The 19,228-nt window shown below is 48.5% G+C and overlaps 1 protein-coding gene across 2 annotated transcripts in view; it reads left to right on the top strand.

Annotated features, from left to right (window-relative positions):
• The window catches only part of CNNM1 (cyclin and CBS domain divalent metal cation transport mediator 1), a 60,878-nt gene that overhangs the window by 38,468 nt on the left and 3,182 nt on the right, over positions 1 to 19,228 (top strand). For both annotated transcript variants that reach the window (XM_036116962.2, XM_036116961.2), the window contains 4 exons: positions 6,539 to 6,702; positions 16,821 to 17,004; positions 17,102 to 17,251; positions 18,852 to 18,953. In XM_036116962.2, the coding sequence (XP_035972855.1) occupies positions 6,539 to 6,702; positions 16,821 to 17,004; positions 17,102 to 17,251; positions 18,852 to 18,953 (600 nt within the window). The remainder of the gene's footprint in view (positions 1 to 6,538; positions 6,703 to 16,820; positions 17,005 to 17,101; positions 17,252 to 18,851; positions 18,954 to 19,228) is intronic.

The following is a 19,228-nucleotide window of genomic DNA, read 5'->3' as shown; positions in this document are numbered from 1 at the left end:
GACTTACTCCTGCTGTGACACGTTGCCCCCCCCCCCCCCCCCCCCGCCTGGCCGACCTGGAGGTGCTGCAACTTCTGATCCAACCCTGGTGGGAGGCATCTGCTCCTGAGAGCTCTTTCCACCTTCCCCTTGTTTTCCGTGACTGGCTGTTTAACCCAGCAGGAAAGAGGTGAGCCACAAAACTGAGAGCAAGGCCAGCTTCTTCCCACCCTTGCTTTACCTCTGGAGCAGTGAGGAACACAACAGGAAAAAAGAAAGGGCCTTTGACTCTCTCCTCCCCACCTCCTTTCATCTGGTCTCCTTTTGTCCAGCCCCATACTTGATTTATGATCCAAATACAATTATTTGCGTATATTACGTCTTGTCCCCATCTTACACAGAGGAAAAAGAAATCCTGGAAATTAATAGGGCCTTTAAGTTTAAAAAGAACCCAGTCATTTTATGTGATCCCCACAACCACCTCAGAGATGGGAAGAAATTATCATTGGAAAACAATAGGTAAGGAAACAGCTCTGAAAACATCGAGCCATCTATCAGTATCACCGGGTATAGTGAGAAGGGAGAAGGACGAGAACTGGAATCCAAACCTCTCTCCCTTTTTTCAATGTTACATTTATTTTTTTTTAAATTTTTCCAATTCTTTTTTATGTTTAACAAAAAGTTTCCGCTTGAAATGAATAAGTCACAGGAATAAAAAGCAGATCATAAGGAATAGTCAGTGATCCTGGGATAGCGATGTAATGGGACAGACGGGAGCTACACTTGTGGTGAGCACAACATAATGTATAGACTTGTCAAATCACTAAGTTGTACACTTGAAACCAGCTTAACACTGTACTCAAAATTAAAAAAAAGTTTCCAGTTTCATTGAGACATAATTGGCATATAACATTGTGTAAATTTAAGATGTATGTGATAATTTGATACATATATATTGTATACATTTGCAAAATTCTTTCGTTGTTTTAAATTCCAGTGTAGTTTACATACAGTGTTATATTAGTTTCAGGCGTACAATATAGTGACCTGTGGCATTTTAGAAACAAAACAAATGAGCAAAGGAAAAAGAGAGACAAACCAAGAAACAGACTCAGACTGATGGTTCCCAGAGGGGAGGGGATGGGGAGATGGGTAAAATAGGTGATGGGGATTAAGGAGTGCGCTTGTCTTGATGAGCACTGGGTGATGTATGGAATCTGAGTCTCTTAGGTCCTGCTTCTATTGTCCTGGACTTGGCTACCCCTTTGAACATGGGCATTTTGTGATGCCCCCCATCCAGTTTGGAGAACACAGATGGCCCATGGCACAGTGACCATGACCGGAGAGGGCTGTTCCCCCTTGTCCCTCACTGATGCTCCAAAAGATAGGTGCAGGCAGCCACTGAACCCTACTTTCCCTTCAAATCCCCAGACTGAAACAGGAAGCGGGGCATTCTTCTGTATCATGGGTTCTGCCCTAGAGGACTGTGACTTATTAGCATTTTGAAAGCGGTCATGCTAATGAATTATGGTGCTCACAGTGGATTGAGGCCAGTGGTCCCGGCACCAAATATTGCCACCATTATCCATAGGCAGTTTCCTTCTATTTGAGCTTTAGTTTGAAATAAGGAGAATGGAGTGGTTTTGTGCATTGCTTCCAGAGCATGATGTAATTAGCCAACTTTGCAGGTGCTTTCATTTAAAAAGTAGACTTCTGATCAACCCACTGAGATTACACAGCTCCACTGCAGTTATCATTCCCTCTCTCCAGATTCATTCCTTTTATCTTTTCCCAGTGGAGATGATTTCAGGTTCCCCATGACAATCCTTCCAAATCCACAAAAGCACGGAGCAGGAGAGAGGTCAGGAGCAGTGATGTTTTTTCAGTGTTCAATTGACATCTGTAATGTGCTTTGAGATCGATAGGGACCGTTTCCTCCCAGAATATACAGGGAGTCTCTAAAAATAATCCTTTTACTTTGTGAAATGTGGTAAGTGGCAGTATTCCTTTGGGTTGGCTTTTGTGTCATAAACATTTGGGAACCATTAAAGCTCCATGTAATGTGAGCGAGTTCATCTGGGCTCCTAACTTGGGCTGATTTGCAGAGTTCACATTGTAGCTTTGACAGAGAGCTTTTGGCATTTGGTTGTCTGATGTTGAATATTACCCCAGAATGATGAATTTTAATAATCCGAGTTTGTACTCCTATAGACCTATGTAATTAAGCTCCCCCATCCAGTTTGGAGAACACAGATGGCCCATGGCACAGTGACCATGACCGGAGAGGGCTGTTCCCGCTTGTCCCTCACTGATGCTCCAAAAGATAGACGCAGGCAGCCATTGAACCCTACTTTCCCTTCAAATCCCCAGACTGAAACAGGAAGCGGGGCATTCTTCTGTATCATGGGTTCTGCTCTAGGTACAGGTGTCATGAGTGAGGCAAGCATCCCAGAGCTGTGTATAGGTTCATGGGGCCCTGCCTATCGGTGCAGAGGAGATTTCATTCAGCCCCAGTTAGAGTGTAAAATCCTTTCTGAGCCCACACCCAATTTTGCCCCAGGGTCTTCTCCACCCAACCTCAGTAACTCCAACTTACTGTCTAGGACAGATGTCCCTTGCAGCCTGACCATGCAGAGGCTGCAGGAATGTGGTCTGTCACACTTTTCCACAGCACTTGGGAGTCTAGAGCAGAAAACCCTGCTTCCCACCAGTCTCCAGGGCCAGCTTGAGGGTATGAGGTAAGCAAGAGTGGACAAGGGATTTATTTGTCAGCTGCTTGGCTTACCTCCTGGTGAGGGATTCTGTGGTCAGTTTGATACCCGTTTGATCTGTCCCCTCTAAGACCTCTTTGACTATAGTTTAGCATTTTCCTCTTCACTTCACTCCCCCAGCCTGGGCCTCTGCTCTTAGGAAATGCCAAGGGGAATTATACAACTTGAACTAGTTTGCCATGCTGCTGGGACACTCGTCTGTTACTGATTTCTTCTCTTTTTTTATTAAAAGCATTTCCATTTCCCTTGCTCAGAAACCTCTGAGTGTATGTGCACAATTACCAAAATGCCGAGTCATCAGCATCTTACCTATTGAGGAATGTCAGGCTCTGGGACGTGAAAACATTGATCTTGCACAACACTCAGATGAGCTGGGACTTTCTTTGTTGTGAAGTGAGGGTTTGTGGGGTTTTTTTTTTCCTTTTAAAAATTGCTTTTATAGGCCTGACCTTTATAAGACAGTTGTATCTTTCGGTGTTGGGAATCCTTTGGGATTTTGAATAAACCTTCAATAACCTTGTTCTTACTTTTAAAAAACGAAACACAATATGCTTCTCCTCCTCGCACAACAATGATGTCGCTTGCATTTGATGTGTGGTCCTGGGAGTGACAGCAGAATGGCATGCTTGTGCCGGGTACCAGCGAGGACCAGAGCTCTGGGCGGAACAGGGAGGTGTTTGTGGCCTCTGTTTCCCACAGAGTGTGGAAGTGATTCAGGCAGAGCCTTCTATGGATGGAAGTGGTCTAGTAGATAAGAGAGGCCTGTCTCCCTGCCATCCTCCTGGAACGCGCCTGGAGTTGTGATATAAGGGATGACGAGGTGGAAGAGCACAGGTGGGGTGTGCGCAGCACGTGTCCCACCAGGCAAAGTGGAGGGCTGTCAGGGAGAGATGGTTATTTCTCAGGCCCTGCTCATACTCTCTCCACTGGTTCCAAACTAAGTTGCGGACAAGACCCACCAGGTCAGGATACGGCGTTCCAGACTCCACTCACACGACAAAGAAGTCACCCTCCTGCAGGACTGCCTGCCCCCTTTTCCACAGCAGTTACCCTGAGGAAGCGCCATTGACTTAACTTTGCAGCCACCACCCCAGAAGACCACAAAGGGTCTAGCCAAGCCAGAATGCATCAGCTTGTTTTCAAGGGACCAGAACCAGAAATGAAATGCATGCTCTTCTGCCCAGTGCTGCTGCCATTTACGATCACCTGGGTGCTTCACTCTTGTTCTCCATGGCACCATCACTGGCCTTAGTCCGTGGTCACTGGAAGAGGGTCTGGCCCTCCCATCACCCAGTGGATAAGTAGGGCCCTAGAGACCTGACGCCAGGATCCCCAGTTTCACATGCTTTAGGTAAACAAAGTCCTGGTGTTCCCTGTGGCCTCCTCCTCAAGTTACTGAGCCAAAGCCCGAGGCCCCTTGGTGCCTCAATTCTCATTGCACACTCTCTGACTCTGTCCAGCTGCCGTGTTGGAGTGTCCTTCTATCCGCCCCTAGCTTCTTGGAGTAGTCAGCTTCCCCAGGATGATTGTAAGCTGCAAAGGAAAGGCTTTTCAACCCAGGATGATTTGAGAGCTCTGAAATATTTTTTTAAACAAAATTTAGATTCTACATTAAAACTCTTTAAGGGACCCTTAGGTGTTGATTCATTCACTCTATACATTTTTATTGAGCACCTGCTCTAGGCCAGGCACAATGCTATACGTACTTAGTGGACCACAATGACCAGAAAAGACAAGATCTCTGCCCTCATGAAATGTAGCATTGAATTGAGTAGACGTCACAAGTGCAAACACGTAATGAATTAAAACTTGTGAAAAGTACTTTGAAGGAATGAACAAGGGACAGTGATAGAAAAAAACAGGGAAATCTCAGGACAGCCAAAGTCTTCAGAGAAGGTGGCTTTCAGCTGAGACCTGATGACTGAGACCCAAGGCGGGGGAAGGTGGGCAGGAGAAATGGCATCTTCTGAGGTAGTGGGGGCACACTTGTATGATTGAGGGCAGCCGAGCAAGTAGGGGAGGGGAAGAGAGTCCCCAAGATGAGACCAGACAGGGAAGCAGGAGTCAGGTCATGGGGGGCTTTCAGGGACAAAGCAAGGAGTTTAAGGGTCCTGGTAATTGGGACTTGAGTGGGGACAGAGATAGAGGCCGACCGGCTTATGTTGGAAGTGGAGGTGAGAGGGCCTGGTGTGGGGCTGGGGGAGCGGCAGGAGTCGGGGGCGCCCCCCAGGTTTCCGGCAGTAAGTGATGGAGTATATGTGAGGGGCACTTCCTGAGAAGGGGACACTGGAATAGAATCCCTAATTCTATAATCCTATCAAGGCAGCGATTGTTATGGTTTTAATGAGAAAAATGATGCAGCCTGTTGTTATTTTACCCTTTTCACTCCCTGGTTTGCCAGACAACGGTAACAGCTTGCAGCTAAACAGACCATGAACCCTCAAGGACTCGCTCCAGATAGATGCTAATCAATTATCTTGACTGGTGGCACCATTATCTCAGGAGACAGGACTGAATTCCCGAGGTTCTCCCCTGGAAGTACAAGGAGCAGAAGCTCTGAGGAGCCAGACCCTGCATCCGAGCCCCTGAACGAAGTCTGTGTTACCAGCGGCTGGCTGCACAGCCCCTTGCCCTGTGGGGAAAGCAATGCGGAGTGGCATTCTCTCCCTCAGGTTTATTCTGTGGTTGAGATTACGGGAGGGTCACCTGAAGAACCTTTCTTCTCTTGATCCAAGAAGGTGGTTCACATAATCCGTTTTGAAACCAAGTGACATGGTCTTAACTGAACTTTCCCCAGAAGCAGTTCTTGAAAATGGGAGAACAAACCAACCAACCCTGACTCTGAACATTTAGGATGCCTGTGGGTTATTCCAGTATCCCCCCGCCCCCACTTAGGCCTAGATGGAGTCTTGCCCTAGACCCAGACTTTAGAGGACCCCACTTTGGCCCTCCTCAGTCCTAGCCCTTTCTGTGGGGCGAGGAACTCACAGGGCCAGAGCCTGTGTTCTGCCTTCTGGACCACACTTCAGATAGGGGAATCCTGGAGTGCCTCCCCTAAACAGCCCTGGGGGAATGGGACTGGGAAGCCCCTAGGGCAGGGGCTGTTTGTCCCCATACAGCCCTGTTTTATGTTTTCCATTTTAGCAGAAATTCTAAGGAGCTGGACCTTGCCTTCCAGGTTATGATGGTATAATTGTCAAGGACAAGGATAGAACATATTTTAACAGTTTATTAGTGCGACTCAAATAGGTACCCATATAGTTTGTGGGCCTCTGCTTGTCCAGGGTCCTGCCAGTGTTAGGGCAGACCTGAGGCATCCCCGCTAACGCACCTCACCACGGCAAGGATTGGTCGTATGTGCTGTCAAACCTAAGGCTTGTGAGTGGAGTTTAGATCCTGGTAGAGGATCTCTCGCTCTGGAGCAGCTTTACCCACACTCACAGCGCGGTCCTCATCTCCTGCATTAGCCCAAAGACCAGAGCTGAGAAAGGCTGTGGTCCACCGCTGCCCAGCTCCTCGCTGGTGGAGGTTGTGGGGAACAAGAGGAGCCTGAGCAGAGGGGAGCCCTGAGCCTCTGACGGGAAGGGTGCGGGCCCGCGTCTACCACCCAGTGTTAGCATTGCCCAGAACTCCTGCCGGCCCTCAGTAAACACCTCTCTCTCTCCCCCTCCCATCTCCCCCCACCCCCATCTCTCTCTCTCCCCCCCCCGTCTCTCTCTTTCCGTCCCCCCCCCTTTCTCCCCACCCGCCTCTCCTTGCCTTTTCTCCCTCTCCCCCACCATCTGCAGTAAACCGGTCCCCTTCTCGCTGCAGCGGGTTGAACCGCTCCGAGTCTCCAAACCGCGAGCGCAGCGACTTTGGGGGGAGCAGCACCCAGCTGTGCGGCGGCAGCAACAACCTCTACACTCCTGACTACTCAGTGCACATCCTCAGCGATGTGCAGTTCGTGAAGGTAATCCGCCCCCGCCCCCCGGGAGGGCCATCGCTCGCCAGCCAGCCAGCCCCAGGGGGGCAGCGGCGCAGGATGCGCATCCCAGTGCCCTCGGAGAGAACGCTGGCTGGTCATTGTTCCCTGGCTTTATAAGGGCCCTTAAGATCTCCTGATCCCCATTTCTCGTGTGGGGAAACAGAGGCATAGAGCAATAGGGAATTCGCTTGCCTGAGACAAGTTGGCAGCAGAACTGTTTCCTTTGGATCCCCTGCTATTGGCACCAGGTTGCTTTGGTTTTTTTTTTCAAGATAAATTTGCAGGTGATTCATAAACCAAGTGTCTAGAAGAAACCACACTATGATTTTACGTATGATGGTATATATTTACATCTTACTGTTCCAGGTCTAGAATGCAATTTGGCATGTATGTTAACTGTTAACCCTTCATGTAACCGTCCTGCCCTTGGCCGTCACTGGGCTGTGTGGGGCTCAGGGGAGCGTCACTGCACAGGTGGGAGAAGCAGCGATGCTCATCGCCTTGTAGTTAAAGGGTGGGGGAGCTGTTTCTTCATACTCCTCATTGAGACTGGGATTGCACAGAAACCTAGAATTTCCTCCTTTCTCTTGCTTTGATAGGCTTTATTTTGTTTTGTTTGCTAGCATTCTGCAAACCGTTACATGCTTGGGCCAGAGATCAGGAGTGAGCCCCATTTCTCCAAGTCCAACTAAACACCCGATGAGTTCACTTGGTAAATCGCAGGCTGGATTATGAGAGATGTGTTAATCACAAAGGTGGGAAGAGGTCCTCTCCTGTCCAGAACACAAGCTCCGATAATTTGAGAGCAGTGTGCGCTGGCTGGTTTTCTGTGTTCCAGAACCTTGCAGACACCCTGAACTGAAATTGTAAGGATGGAAAGTTACCAGAGGCAGGGGCTGAGCCTGGAGGGTGGGGTGGGATAACTGTTTGTGGGGTACTCTGTGCATGTGCTTTATGGCTCCTTTGTCTGAATGATCCACTTAGTCTTACCACCACCCTGTGAGGTAGGTCCTACTGTCATTCCCATTTTAGAGATGAAGACTTTGGAGCTTGAGGAGTCCAGGGCTGGTGGAGCCAAACTTCAGAGTTGGGTCTCTCTGTCTTCAGAGTCCAAACCCTCAAATCCCTGGGCTTTAGTGAGAGTTATGGGAAATCAGAGCTGAAGGAGCCCCAAGGAGAAGTGACTTTGGGAACTAACCCAGCAATACTCATGGGTCTATATGACCGGAGACACTTAACAAATCCTGTATGACAATGAAGGTAAAGCCTCAGAAAACTGAAACCCGTGATTCCCCTCCCTGCGTTCAGCCCTGAGGCCCTCTCACTGCAGGCCTTCCTCAGAAGTGGAGGTAGGAAAAATGTGAGCAGAGAAACTATTATGCCAGCTCTTACTGGTTTGTAGTGCTCGTCACATGGTTTGTGGGAAAAGAACTTGAAAGTCACAGTATGAGTAAGTGGCTCAACCATACTGACCGCATGCCTACTCTGTGCTTGTCTAGGCTTTGGCAAGGGACTGTGGTGAACAAGACCCTAAGCTCCTGCCTTTCTAGAGCTTCTGTGCTAGGAGGGGGACAGAGAGGATAAACCAGTAACCACAGCGTAAAGAACCTAATTTCAGGTAGTGATAAAGGCCATGAAGGAAACAAACAGGGTCGTAGGATAAACAGGGATTGGGCAGAGTTGGCAAGGGGGCTGCTTGCTTTAGAAATGGTTATCAGAGCGGGCTGAGAAAAGGACATTTTGGCTGGGACCTGAAAGGGGCGGTGGGGAGAACTCAGGAGAGAAACCACGGAGGCAGGAGAGAGCTTGGTGGCTCACGGATCTGAGTGCCTGCACACGGTGCGCAAAGACTGAGGCTGACGCGAAATGACAGTGGAGGCTCAGCAGCCGTGTCCTGTGTCATCTTTAGGCCGGCGGGAGCCCCCTGAATTCACTGCAAGTGCACTGGGAATTTTTGTTAAGTTTGCTTCTCAGGTCTTATCATTTGTCTTAGTTCGGGCTGCCATAGCAAATTGTCATAGACTGGGTGACCTCAACAAACACTTCCTTCTCACAGTTCTGGAGGCTGGAAGTCCAAGTCCCAGGAACCAGCAGATCCAGTGTCTGGTGAGAGCCCATGTTCTAGTTTGCAAATAACTGTCTTCTTGTATGCCCACGTGGTGGGAAGAGACAGACAGGAAGCAAGCTCTCTTCTTAGCGGGACACTAATTCCATCCATGAGGGCTCCACCCTCATGACCTAACTACTTCCAAAGGCCCCACCTCCACCTATCAGCACGTGGGGGGTTAGGATTTCAGCATATGAATGGGGGGGACACAAATGTTCAGTCCCTCACATTGTTTATATAACACGTTTAGGAAATCAATATGAGGATTTGGCTTGCTGGTCTGGGGAGGAAAGTGAATGAGATTTTGAGGCGTCCTGTTTAATGAGCAACTGTGGTGAGCCCAGAGTTTTCTGGAACATCTCTAGGTGTACATAGATTGGAGAGCACTTTCAGGGGATGGAGGGGGCAGTTCCTCAAAGAGGAGTGTGTTAAGATGAACACCTAGCATTAAGTTTGTAAGGATCTTCTTAAAACTTACAGGTGAGCTCATAGACATCCAGGCCTAGAACATAAGGAAAGGGGACATTCACAGCTAATGAGGAGCATTAAAGGGAAGTGTCTTGCCTGGCGTGAGACGGCGGACGGGTTAAAAACCCCAAACCCGAGGTCAGTCCTCAGGTGCAGGTGTCATCGTCTCGGTCAGGCAAGAGGACCATGCTGTGACCTGGGGCAACTGAGCAGCACAGAACATGGTCCTTTTTCCCACCTTGACATTTTGACATTGAGAGGACTAAATGTCAAAAGAAGTTGAGGGAAGGCTAGAAACCAGTCAAAGTATTATTCAGAAGCCTCCTTCAAATCATGGCCCCCATCTCGTAAAAACTTCAGTTGTAACAGTTCTATAGAGGGAACTTTGGGAGTTCAAGCTGTTTGAATGCAAGTGTGTGTTTTGTTTTGGTGCTGGTTTTCTCTTTTGTTTTGTTTTTTTATATAAGTTAAGATGATGCCTTAGACTAAAGTTAAAATTTTCTTTCTGCTGATGTAACAGACTTGTTAGGGCCATTGTTTAGGCTGCCCTTTTATTCCCCTCGCCCACCTGCCCCCCCCCCCCCCCCCCCCGCTTTTTAACAGAGGGCGAGCTTTTGAGGAAGCTAAAGAGAAAACTGTACAAGAAGGCTGGTCTCACAGCCCAAACCCCTGTGACGGGCTGCAGGAAGATTTTGCAAGGGTTTTTCATGTCCAGCAGACTGAGGTTCCAGAACATTTATTAAGTCCAGGAGTAATTTGACTTCAAGATAAGCTACAAAATTAGATAGAAAGGTGTATCTAATGATTATCTGGGAGAACTATTAAAGCTGTGATTAATCATAGTTAGTGCATTATGAATGAAGGTACCAAAGCATCCTTACGAATTTTTTTAAATTGTATTTTGTAAATATCATTATTAAACTTAGGCTATTTGGCAGATGTCTTACAGTCTGGATTGTGTAACCGTGACCAAGATGCCCCATCACCATCTGGTGGCAGAATCCCTAAATTGCAGGATGGTGTTTTGGGGGATGAACATCCTAAAGATAGGAGAGACAGCACCCTGGTTGAAGGTTAACTTCTGAATACATTGGCTTCGAAGTCAGAATGTCCAGAAGGGCACACTTACTTCTGGTTAGTTTCAAGATAAACAGATCTCCATTTCCTTTGTAATTTAGTGGCAGCTTGAGTTCTTAACTGGCCATGTGTAAGAGAAGACAATTTGATTCAAGCTATTGCTAAGAAATGGTTGTTTCTACAGTAGTAAAGAGAGAATAAAAACACATTGCCTTTTGAGCAGTGGTTTGATTCCCTCAGTGAACCAGTCGGTACGTATTTATCGAACATTAATAATGGTTCTAGACACCATGGTCTCTCTAAAGAAATATAAAACATATCCTCTGCCTTATGAGATTAAAATCTAGTCAGGGAGAAGAAACATAGGTTAAGCTATAGTGACCCATGCAGGGTAGTATCTAATTGATTACGAATTCGTGTGGCACTTATTTGAAGCACGATATTGCTGGAGAACGTACTAGATGTTTAAGAATTAGGAAAGAGGAGGGACACTGACAAAAGGCATGTGGAAGGCAAGTAGACAGAGTGCATTCAAGGGACAGTGAAGAAGCAGCTGAGCTGGCCCCGTGGTTCTCTGGGGGCTGTGGGAGCACCACTGGCCACGCAAGGCCACATTATCAAAACTGGGCAGAGAGGTTCAGGTTGATCTGCTGGACCTTTGCTATCCAACCCGGGAGCCAGCAGCCACATCCACGAGCACACAAAACGTGGCTCGTCCAGACTGATGTGCCACACCTGTAAAATACTGCTGGATTCCAAGGACATAATACAAAAAGAATGTACAAGTCCCCGTTCATAATTTTATGTTGACTGCATGTTGAAGTGAATTTTTTTTTTGGATATGTTGGGTTAAATGAAACATTATTAACATTAATTTCACTTATTTGTTTTTACTTTTTTAATGTGACTATGAGAGAATTTTCAATGACCCGTGTGACTCCCGTTCTATTTCTGTTGGACAGTACTGTGCCACAGAGGAACGAGTTCTCAGGCGGTTGAACAGGGGGAGCAAAGTGACAAAAGGTCATGCTTGAAGCAAAATAAAAACTTAAGAAGGGGCGCCTGGGTGGCTCAGTCGTTAAGCGTCTGCCTTCGGCTCAGGTCATGATCCCAGGGTCCTGGGATCGAGCCCCACATCAGGCTCTCTGCTCCGCGGGAAGCCTGCTTCTCCCTCTCCCACTCCCCCTGCTTGTGTTCCCTCTCTGGCTGTGTCTCTCTCTGTCAAATAAATAAAATCTTTAAAAAAAAAAAAAAAAAAACTTAAGAAGAAGAAGAACTGAAGGGGGAAAAAAAAAGGAATGCTTGAATCTAGAAATGCAGCTGGGGAGAGGTTGTTTCCTGAACACCTTTTCTAGAGTGGTGCCTTGTCAACAATTTCTGTGAAGGTGACATGTGGTCAGGGCAGTAGTTTATGATTTTTTTCTTTTTTTAATTTAAAAAGAGGAAGCATTGTGACAGCAAGGCTGTGAGACCGAAAGAGAAGGTAGCCAGTGGGCAGTGCCTTTCCTTTTACACAACCATCTGCCGCCTGTGTGGGTCCTGCCCCCACACACCCCCCACCCCTGCCCCCAAACACACCCCCCACCCCTGCCCCCACACACACCCCACCGCTGCCCCGGGCAACCCCCCCCCCCACCCACCGCCATACCCAGAGCCACGCTTCTGCGCTGATACGGGTCCTGGCTGTGGTCGTCTGTATCTTCCCTCTAGCACCATTGACTGGTGGTTATCTGTGTGATGCATCCCAGACAGAGAACTCAGGACCTTGTAAGGAAGCAAGACCAGAAACAATACTTTATTCCTAGCTCATTTCTTACTCCAGAACCATGCTTAAAGAGGGTTAGAGTTCCTGGATCCTTGATTCCAGCTTACTGGAGGATGATCTCACTTTTTCTTAAGAACAAAGAGAGAATGGTACGGCTCACTGTGCATGCAGCCTGGACAGAACCTTTCCAAAAATAAACTAAATACAGCACTTTGCAACACTCCCCAGAGGCTTCTGGGTTGGGGACCACAGCTAATGTACCAGCTGATTGGAGCCCTGAGCCCCCAAATCCATTTCAAACCAGAGTACACCCCCCTCCCTCCTATCTTCCCTCACTCACCGGCTCTCCTCTCTCCATCTTCCTCTTCTCATTGTCCCCGCTTGGAATCTCCTTCCTTCCCCTACTTTGTCTTTTGCTTTATTTTCTTAGTTAAGAATTTACTTTCCTGAGACCTCATCTTGCTTTGGCAGCCCCTCCACTCCTACTCCGGGGTCAGAGGGACCATTGCCCCTGCCCCCACCTCACCTCATGCCGTGCCATCCACAGTTTAGACATAATGAGATGGTAGGTTTGACCCCTTTCTTTGAAGTGTATGCCCATTATAAAGTTAACTTGTGAGAGATGGGTGTGGACGTGTTTTAAACTGTCATTTCTAACAGCTGGACGTCAGGTTCACTGGTGTTATCTCATTATCTCTGGGCCTCTGTTACGGGCTCAGAGAGGTTAATGATTTGGCCAAGGTTGCCCAGCTTGAAAGTGGCAAAACTGGGACTAAACTAGAAGCCAAATCTAAACTAACTGGCTAACTCAAAAAGAGTAATATGCTTTGTTGAGCTTATCAGGTGTCATTTAGGAAAATTTTCTGTTCTTTAAGCCAGGAGGACCCGCGAGACTCCAAAGCAGGCTTCACCTAGAAGAAGGCTATGGGCACGGTAGAGAATTGGGTTTGATGGTGACACTGGTCCAGGCCGTGTGCCGGCTTCTTGTCACTCATCAGATGCCTGTAGACCCCAAGCCTACAAAGTAGTTATTGGGGCACCTGCCCTAAAGGGTTGTGAAAGCAGGCCCAGGGCAGCCGAGGGACATCCATTCCCAGAGCGCAGAGCCCAGCCTGAGATGGTTGCCCCTGGGGAGCAAGAGTAAAAGGCCTTTAACCCCAAATATCCAGGTTGCAGGGGCACCATTATCAGACTCTGGAGTCTCCCACTCTGGGAACTTAGAATTCCACCGTCTCATGTCCCCTTCCATCTCCCTGGCTCCAAAGACTGAACAGCATTTTCCCAGGCAAATTGCACAGCGTGGGAGACCGTGCACTGGCTAGGATTCTGAAAGCTTGCTGTCAAACTTCAGACAATCCCTGGACATTTTGGGACCTCGTTTTCTTATCTGTACAGTGGGGATCCCAAGAGCTCTCATGCCTACCCCACATAGTCGCTATGAGCAGCAAAGGAGATAACACATCCCAGTGCTCTATAAGCCATAATACGCTCTATGGATGGAAGGTTCCGTCCTCATATCCCGACCCCATATCTTCCATATCCATATCCTGCAAAAGCAAGCTCTTATGAGTAACACTAATTCTGAACACCTAATATCAGTCCTGTCTCTTTAGGATATTTATAGCACTTCCAGCAATGTATATGATTTCCCCCCAAAATTAACCCAGTGATGTTTTATTTTTTTTCTTTATTTTTTTATTTTTTTATTGTTATGTTAATCCCCATACATTACATCATTAGTTTTAGATATAGTGTTCCATGATTCATTGTTTGTGCATAACACCCAGTGCTCCATGCAGAACGTGCCCTCCTCAATACCCATCACCAGGCTAACCCATCCTCCCACCCCCCTCCCCTCTAGAACCCTCAGTTGGTTTTTCAGAGTCCATCGTCTCTCATGGTTCTTCTCCCCCTCCGATTTCCCCCCCTTCATTCTTCCCCTCCTGCTACATTCTTCTTCTTCTTTTTTCCCAGTGATGTTTTAAATAAGAAATTAAGAAGAAATGGCAAACCAGTTTGGTGAAAAAGCTATCAGGCATGAATTTGTTACTGTCAGTAGATAATTTATCTGTGAGCTTCCTGGTTATAAAAGCAAAGAGCGCAAACATAGTGGGATATTTGGATTCTCATCCGGTGTAAGGAAGTACATCATTTACCTAGAGAAAGGAGCTTTTTCCTGGCAGTAATTTCTGGGGAAGGGTTTATCAAACGGATTTCTATAGGACTATGGAAGGCATCAGAAAAAAAAGTAATACATATTGGCTTCATCTGTAGTTTTGCCAGAGTTTCTGTTCTTCATATGGAAGTTTCTTATTTCAGCCCTCGACGCAAGCTGGGGGTCCAGTAGGAAAGCTGAACATCAGTGAAGGCCATTATCAAGGGGAGCCAAGATAGTAATTGATTACAGGGGACATTTCCAAGAGTCCAGAGCTGTGGTTCTCAACCGTGGTGTGCACTGGGATCACCTGGGGAGCTTTAAAGGATCCTGATGTCTGTGCCCCACTCTCAGAGATTTGGGTATAATTGCTTAAGGGTGTTGTCTGAGTATCAGGATATTTTAAAGCTTCCCAAGTGATTCTCATGTGCTGCCAAGGTTGAGAAGCACTGTCCCAGAAGGCATGAATAATTAGCATGTCACTTTGATCCTTTCTCTGAAGCCCTGAAAGTCCCTGAACCATCAGCGTGGGCTGCATCACAGACAGTTGGTGGTGAAATCTCTAATACATGCCTGATGTTCTCTGTGATTGAGTCACGATAAGGTTTAAGACTGAGGGTAGGCTCCAGAGTTGACATCTCCTGGGGAAATTTCAGAACCTGACTTCTCTCACTTCCCAACAGAGGGCGCTGCAAAAGTCCACAGTCACATTGACTCTATTGAAGACTTCAGACAGATGCTAAGTGGAGGCCCCCATCGTTGCATGCCATAAAACACAGAGCATATCATTTTGACCTGAAAAATATCAACGCCCATTAACGCTTTGTCGCTTTATCCATTTGACTCCTTTAAAGGGGGAAAGAAGAAAAACCTGAACAGGACTGTGTCTGATTTTAACTAGGTCTTAAGTCAGTGGTTCTCAGAGTGTGGTCTCCAAACCAGCCGCATCAGCATCACCTGGGAACTTGTTAGAAATGCAAACTCTCAGGCACCACCCCAGACCTAGTGAATTAGAAACTTGGAGAATGGGGCCCAGCAATCTTGTTTTAACAAGCCCTCCAGGTGATTCTGATGCTGAAGTTTGAGAATCACGGTTTTAAACTATCAAGAGAACTGTATCCCCTCTAATGGACGACAGTATGGCTAGAAGGTTAGGATCTCTGCATGTGTCTGTCCCATAAGAATCGCAAAAAGACACGCATTCTTAATTGGTGTTTTGTGTTTAGATTAGTTGTGCTTAGAGTTTGCTTGATCCGCATGCAGAGTCAACCCAGAGCATGTGAGGATGGAGCAGTCTAGGCTTGACTCCAGCCTTGGGTCTGACCATCACCCACAGCCCCCAGGGAGGCCAGGCGTGGGGCACATCCCAGCCACCAGGGAAAGGAGGGCCTGGAGAACAGGTGCTGAGGAGTGGGCAGTTGACGAGGGGCCAGAGTCGGAAGAGCCCTTGCCAGATACCAAGCCAGCTTCAAGCCACCTCTGTTCCAACGTGGAAATCTTAACCATGCCCTCTCCTGTTTCCAGCCACACACCCTTCCTGTTCCCACAGGTAATACCAATCCTGCCCCTAAAGGAAAGAGGACTATGAGCAGTTTGTAGTTTTGCCAGTTGTCTAGCTAAATGCAACGAAGACGGGAGGAAAACACTGAAGGGGCCGTGGTACGTGGGAAGGATGTAGCGCTGTGTGCCATTTTCATTTTTCACCCAGGGCCTTTCACTGATTAACAGTATCATGTTTCTATATTGGGTGGTGCAAAAACCAGCCCATTTTTACTGGAAACAAGGATATCAGGCAGACGTACACCCAGAGAACAGGGATGACCGATAAACCTTTCCGTATTCCAGAAAAGACATTTGATCCATACTTTTCCTGCCTGGAATTCTGGAAGCTCCCTTCTGGCCTGGCTAAGCCTGACTCTCTAGATGCTTTTACTTGTAGGTGCAGCTTGACACATCAGGAAAATCACGAGAAAGACTCCCATGATCTGAGGAGACAACTGGGAGACCTCTGCTGTGCACTTTTCCCACATAGGAGCATGAGCCCACATCCGGCCGTGGCCCAAGTCCAAATCAGAAATGCTTGCGTGCTCTCGGGCCTCAGCCTCCAGCTTCCTGATGGGAGGACCTGGAACAGCAGAAGTTCCCTCCCCATAGTCCCCGCCAACTGACCCTTGGGAAGAGTGCCCTTGGCAATAGTATCAGCATGCGTTTAAAACTTTGCAGTGGGCAACCACCCTGCTAACTGAAGGTACCCTCCATCCTCTCCCGAGTCTCAGGAGAAGGTATGGCTCCTCCAGGTGCACTGAGGAGCCCAGAGCCAATAAAAAAGAGAGTGGTGACGCAGTGTCTCTCAACTGCTAGGCTGGTACAGCTTGGGAAAGGACCCAGTTCATGGATCCTAGACCACAGAGGTCAGGGGTTCCAACGCACCCCAGTAGAGCTGCTTCCGAGCTCGGAGAAGTGGACCACATCCAGAGAGGGCTCTGCCCCGCTCCTCTTGAGCTTCCTCCCCCCGTGCCTCTTTCTTCTAGATCACACGGCAGCAGTACCAGAATGCACTCACCGCCTGCCACATGGACAGCTCACCCCAGTCCCCTGACATGGAGGCCTTCGCTGACGGAGACTCCACCAAAGCCCCTACGACCCGCGGTACCCCCCAGACCCCCAAGGATGACCGTGCCATCACCCTCCTGAGCAACAGGAACAGCCTGCCATGTAAGTCGGGCAGGTGGGCTGGGCTCCCATCCCGAGCCAGCTGGAGTCTCAGGTCTTCTCCAGAGCAGACTGGTCACACACTTGCTGTCCTCCACAGGCAGCCACTCAGATGGGCTGAGAAGCGCTGGCGAGGTCGTGGACCTGAGGATGGAGGAGATGGCCTTCGCCCAGGAGGACGTGAGGGGCCTCGAGGAGCAGAGCACACAGCAGCTCTTGCTGTCTTCTGCAGCCGTTCCCACCACAGCAGGTCAGGGAGGAGGTCAGGCCTCGCCATCAGTTGCTGGGATGGCCCGGGGAGAACCGGGTGAGGGGCTCCAGCCCCCGTGTGCTATTTCCCACCTCCTCACACAGCGAGCGAGGGAAGGGGAACTCCCACGTAGAGAGCACCAGCCCCTCATCAGGCGCATCACTCCATTCTCCCAGGAAGACAATGTGTCAGGCAGGGTCAGGAGCAGGTTTCCACGTGGATTCAGATCCTTGCAATTTTCTGTTTCCTGACCTTAATAGGTAAGTTTCTTCCTTATGTTAAGAGATGTAAATCTCGGTGGCTAGGTCATCAAGTAGCTTTGCGCATAAATGAGATAGCAAATACAGAGGGCACCTCACAGTGCTTGGTACCATGCTCTGGGCATAGTAAGTGGTTCTCATGAGACCTACCTTACAGATGAGGAAACTGAAGTCAGCCGTCACTCTTACTGGCAGGGCTCTTCCCTTCCTTTGGGCCGGACGTGATCTGTAGGACTTGTCCTGAGCTCTGAGATCATATCACCTCCCTCTGAGACTTGCAACACTTCCATCTTGGCAGTGGTATTGCTCTGAGCTCCCAGTGTCCCACCAGTCCTGAGATCCTCCTGTACTTGCCTCACTGAGATCTACTTCTCCAAGCCTTCAGCCATGCCTCTGCTCCCCCCAACCCCCCACAAGGCAGCAGTTACCCCAGCTGGCCTCCTAGACCCGCTGCAGTCCATAGTCTGAGACCCCTCAAGTCCAGAGCAATGACCCAGCAAGTGCTCATCCATTTTTGTGGTCGGTAAGACAGCATATTTGAACTTGTGGCTTACTCAGAGTATCTGGGACATACATAGTCACCATTCCAGGAACATAGAACAGATGTTCTTTTTCTCCCTCACACACTGAATTTAGTAGCTAAAGCATGTAGCAAGAAATTGTATCAAAGGAATAAGAATGGAGAAGATAGTCTTTGGAGTTCAGCTAGTCCATCGTCCTTGTGTGACACAGGGGACCTTGCGTGAGGACCCTGAGTTCCAGAGAAGGGGCTTGTGTGGTCTATATACTGCATTGGAAGCAGGCACCCCCAGAAGTGTCCACAACCCCACTCTGCCTCCCAGGTCAGGTTCTTACCTCACGGGCATTAAGGGCCTGGGCCTCTTCCCGGCTTTGAGATTCTGTGCCTGTCTGAATCCCCACTGGGTTCGGTGGGAGAAGATACAGACGTGTGCTTAATTGTTATTGAGTCCTGTGATTTCCCAGGTCTGAGCAAGTATTGGAAGGAAATAGCCCCACCTCCTGGGTACTCAAATGTGCTTTTGGTCTGGCAAAGATACTGAACAGAGAACATCTTGTCCTCTTCATCTCTCTCCTGCCAAATAATGTTTGGATAGTTGGAGTCTCACTCCTGATCTCTTTGTTCCTTTTGTGGCACTAAAATGTCCCTTGCTAATTAACGAGAGCTCACAGAGACCTGGGCATCCCTCCCTGTTACGGCCACCACGGCCTTGCCTCTGGTTTTGAGCTGCCACCTGCTGAGGAGCATCAACCAGAATCACCCTTCCTAGATCCCTGGGTGTTGGCAAGACTTGAGTTCTTTCTTCTCTCCTTTTTCTCAGCATCAGATAGTGAATGTTGTAATATCAACCTGGACACAGAGACCAGCCCCTGCAGCAGCGACTTTGAGGAAACCTTGGGCAAGAAGCTGCTGAGAACCTTGAGTGAGTAACTCTTCACCCAGATGAAAGCCTCCCACCACCTGGTTGCTAGAAAAGGCATGTTAGGACGTCACTCCTGGAGGAGGAACCAGTGACTCCTTATGGGAACCTGATGAGATACACCTGTGAAAACCCATAACAGGGCTTGGGCTGGTACTGTGCCCTTGATAGTTTGGGGATGTGTCCCATTCAGTTGGTGGTTGTCTAGGACAGGAGTCTGCAAGCCATGGTCATGGCCAAATCCTGACCTCCCTCTCCTGCCTGTCCTTGTAAATAAA

This window comes from Halichoerus grypus, chromosome 7, assembly GCF_964656455.1.
Source record: "Halichoerus grypus chromosome 7, mHalGry1.hap1.1, whole genome shotgun sequence".
Classification (NCBI taxonomy): Eukaryota; Metazoa; Chordata; class Mammalia; order Carnivora; family Phocidae; genus Halichoerus; species Halichoerus grypus.
This window is presented reverse-complemented; position numbering and strand designations above follow the sequence as displayed.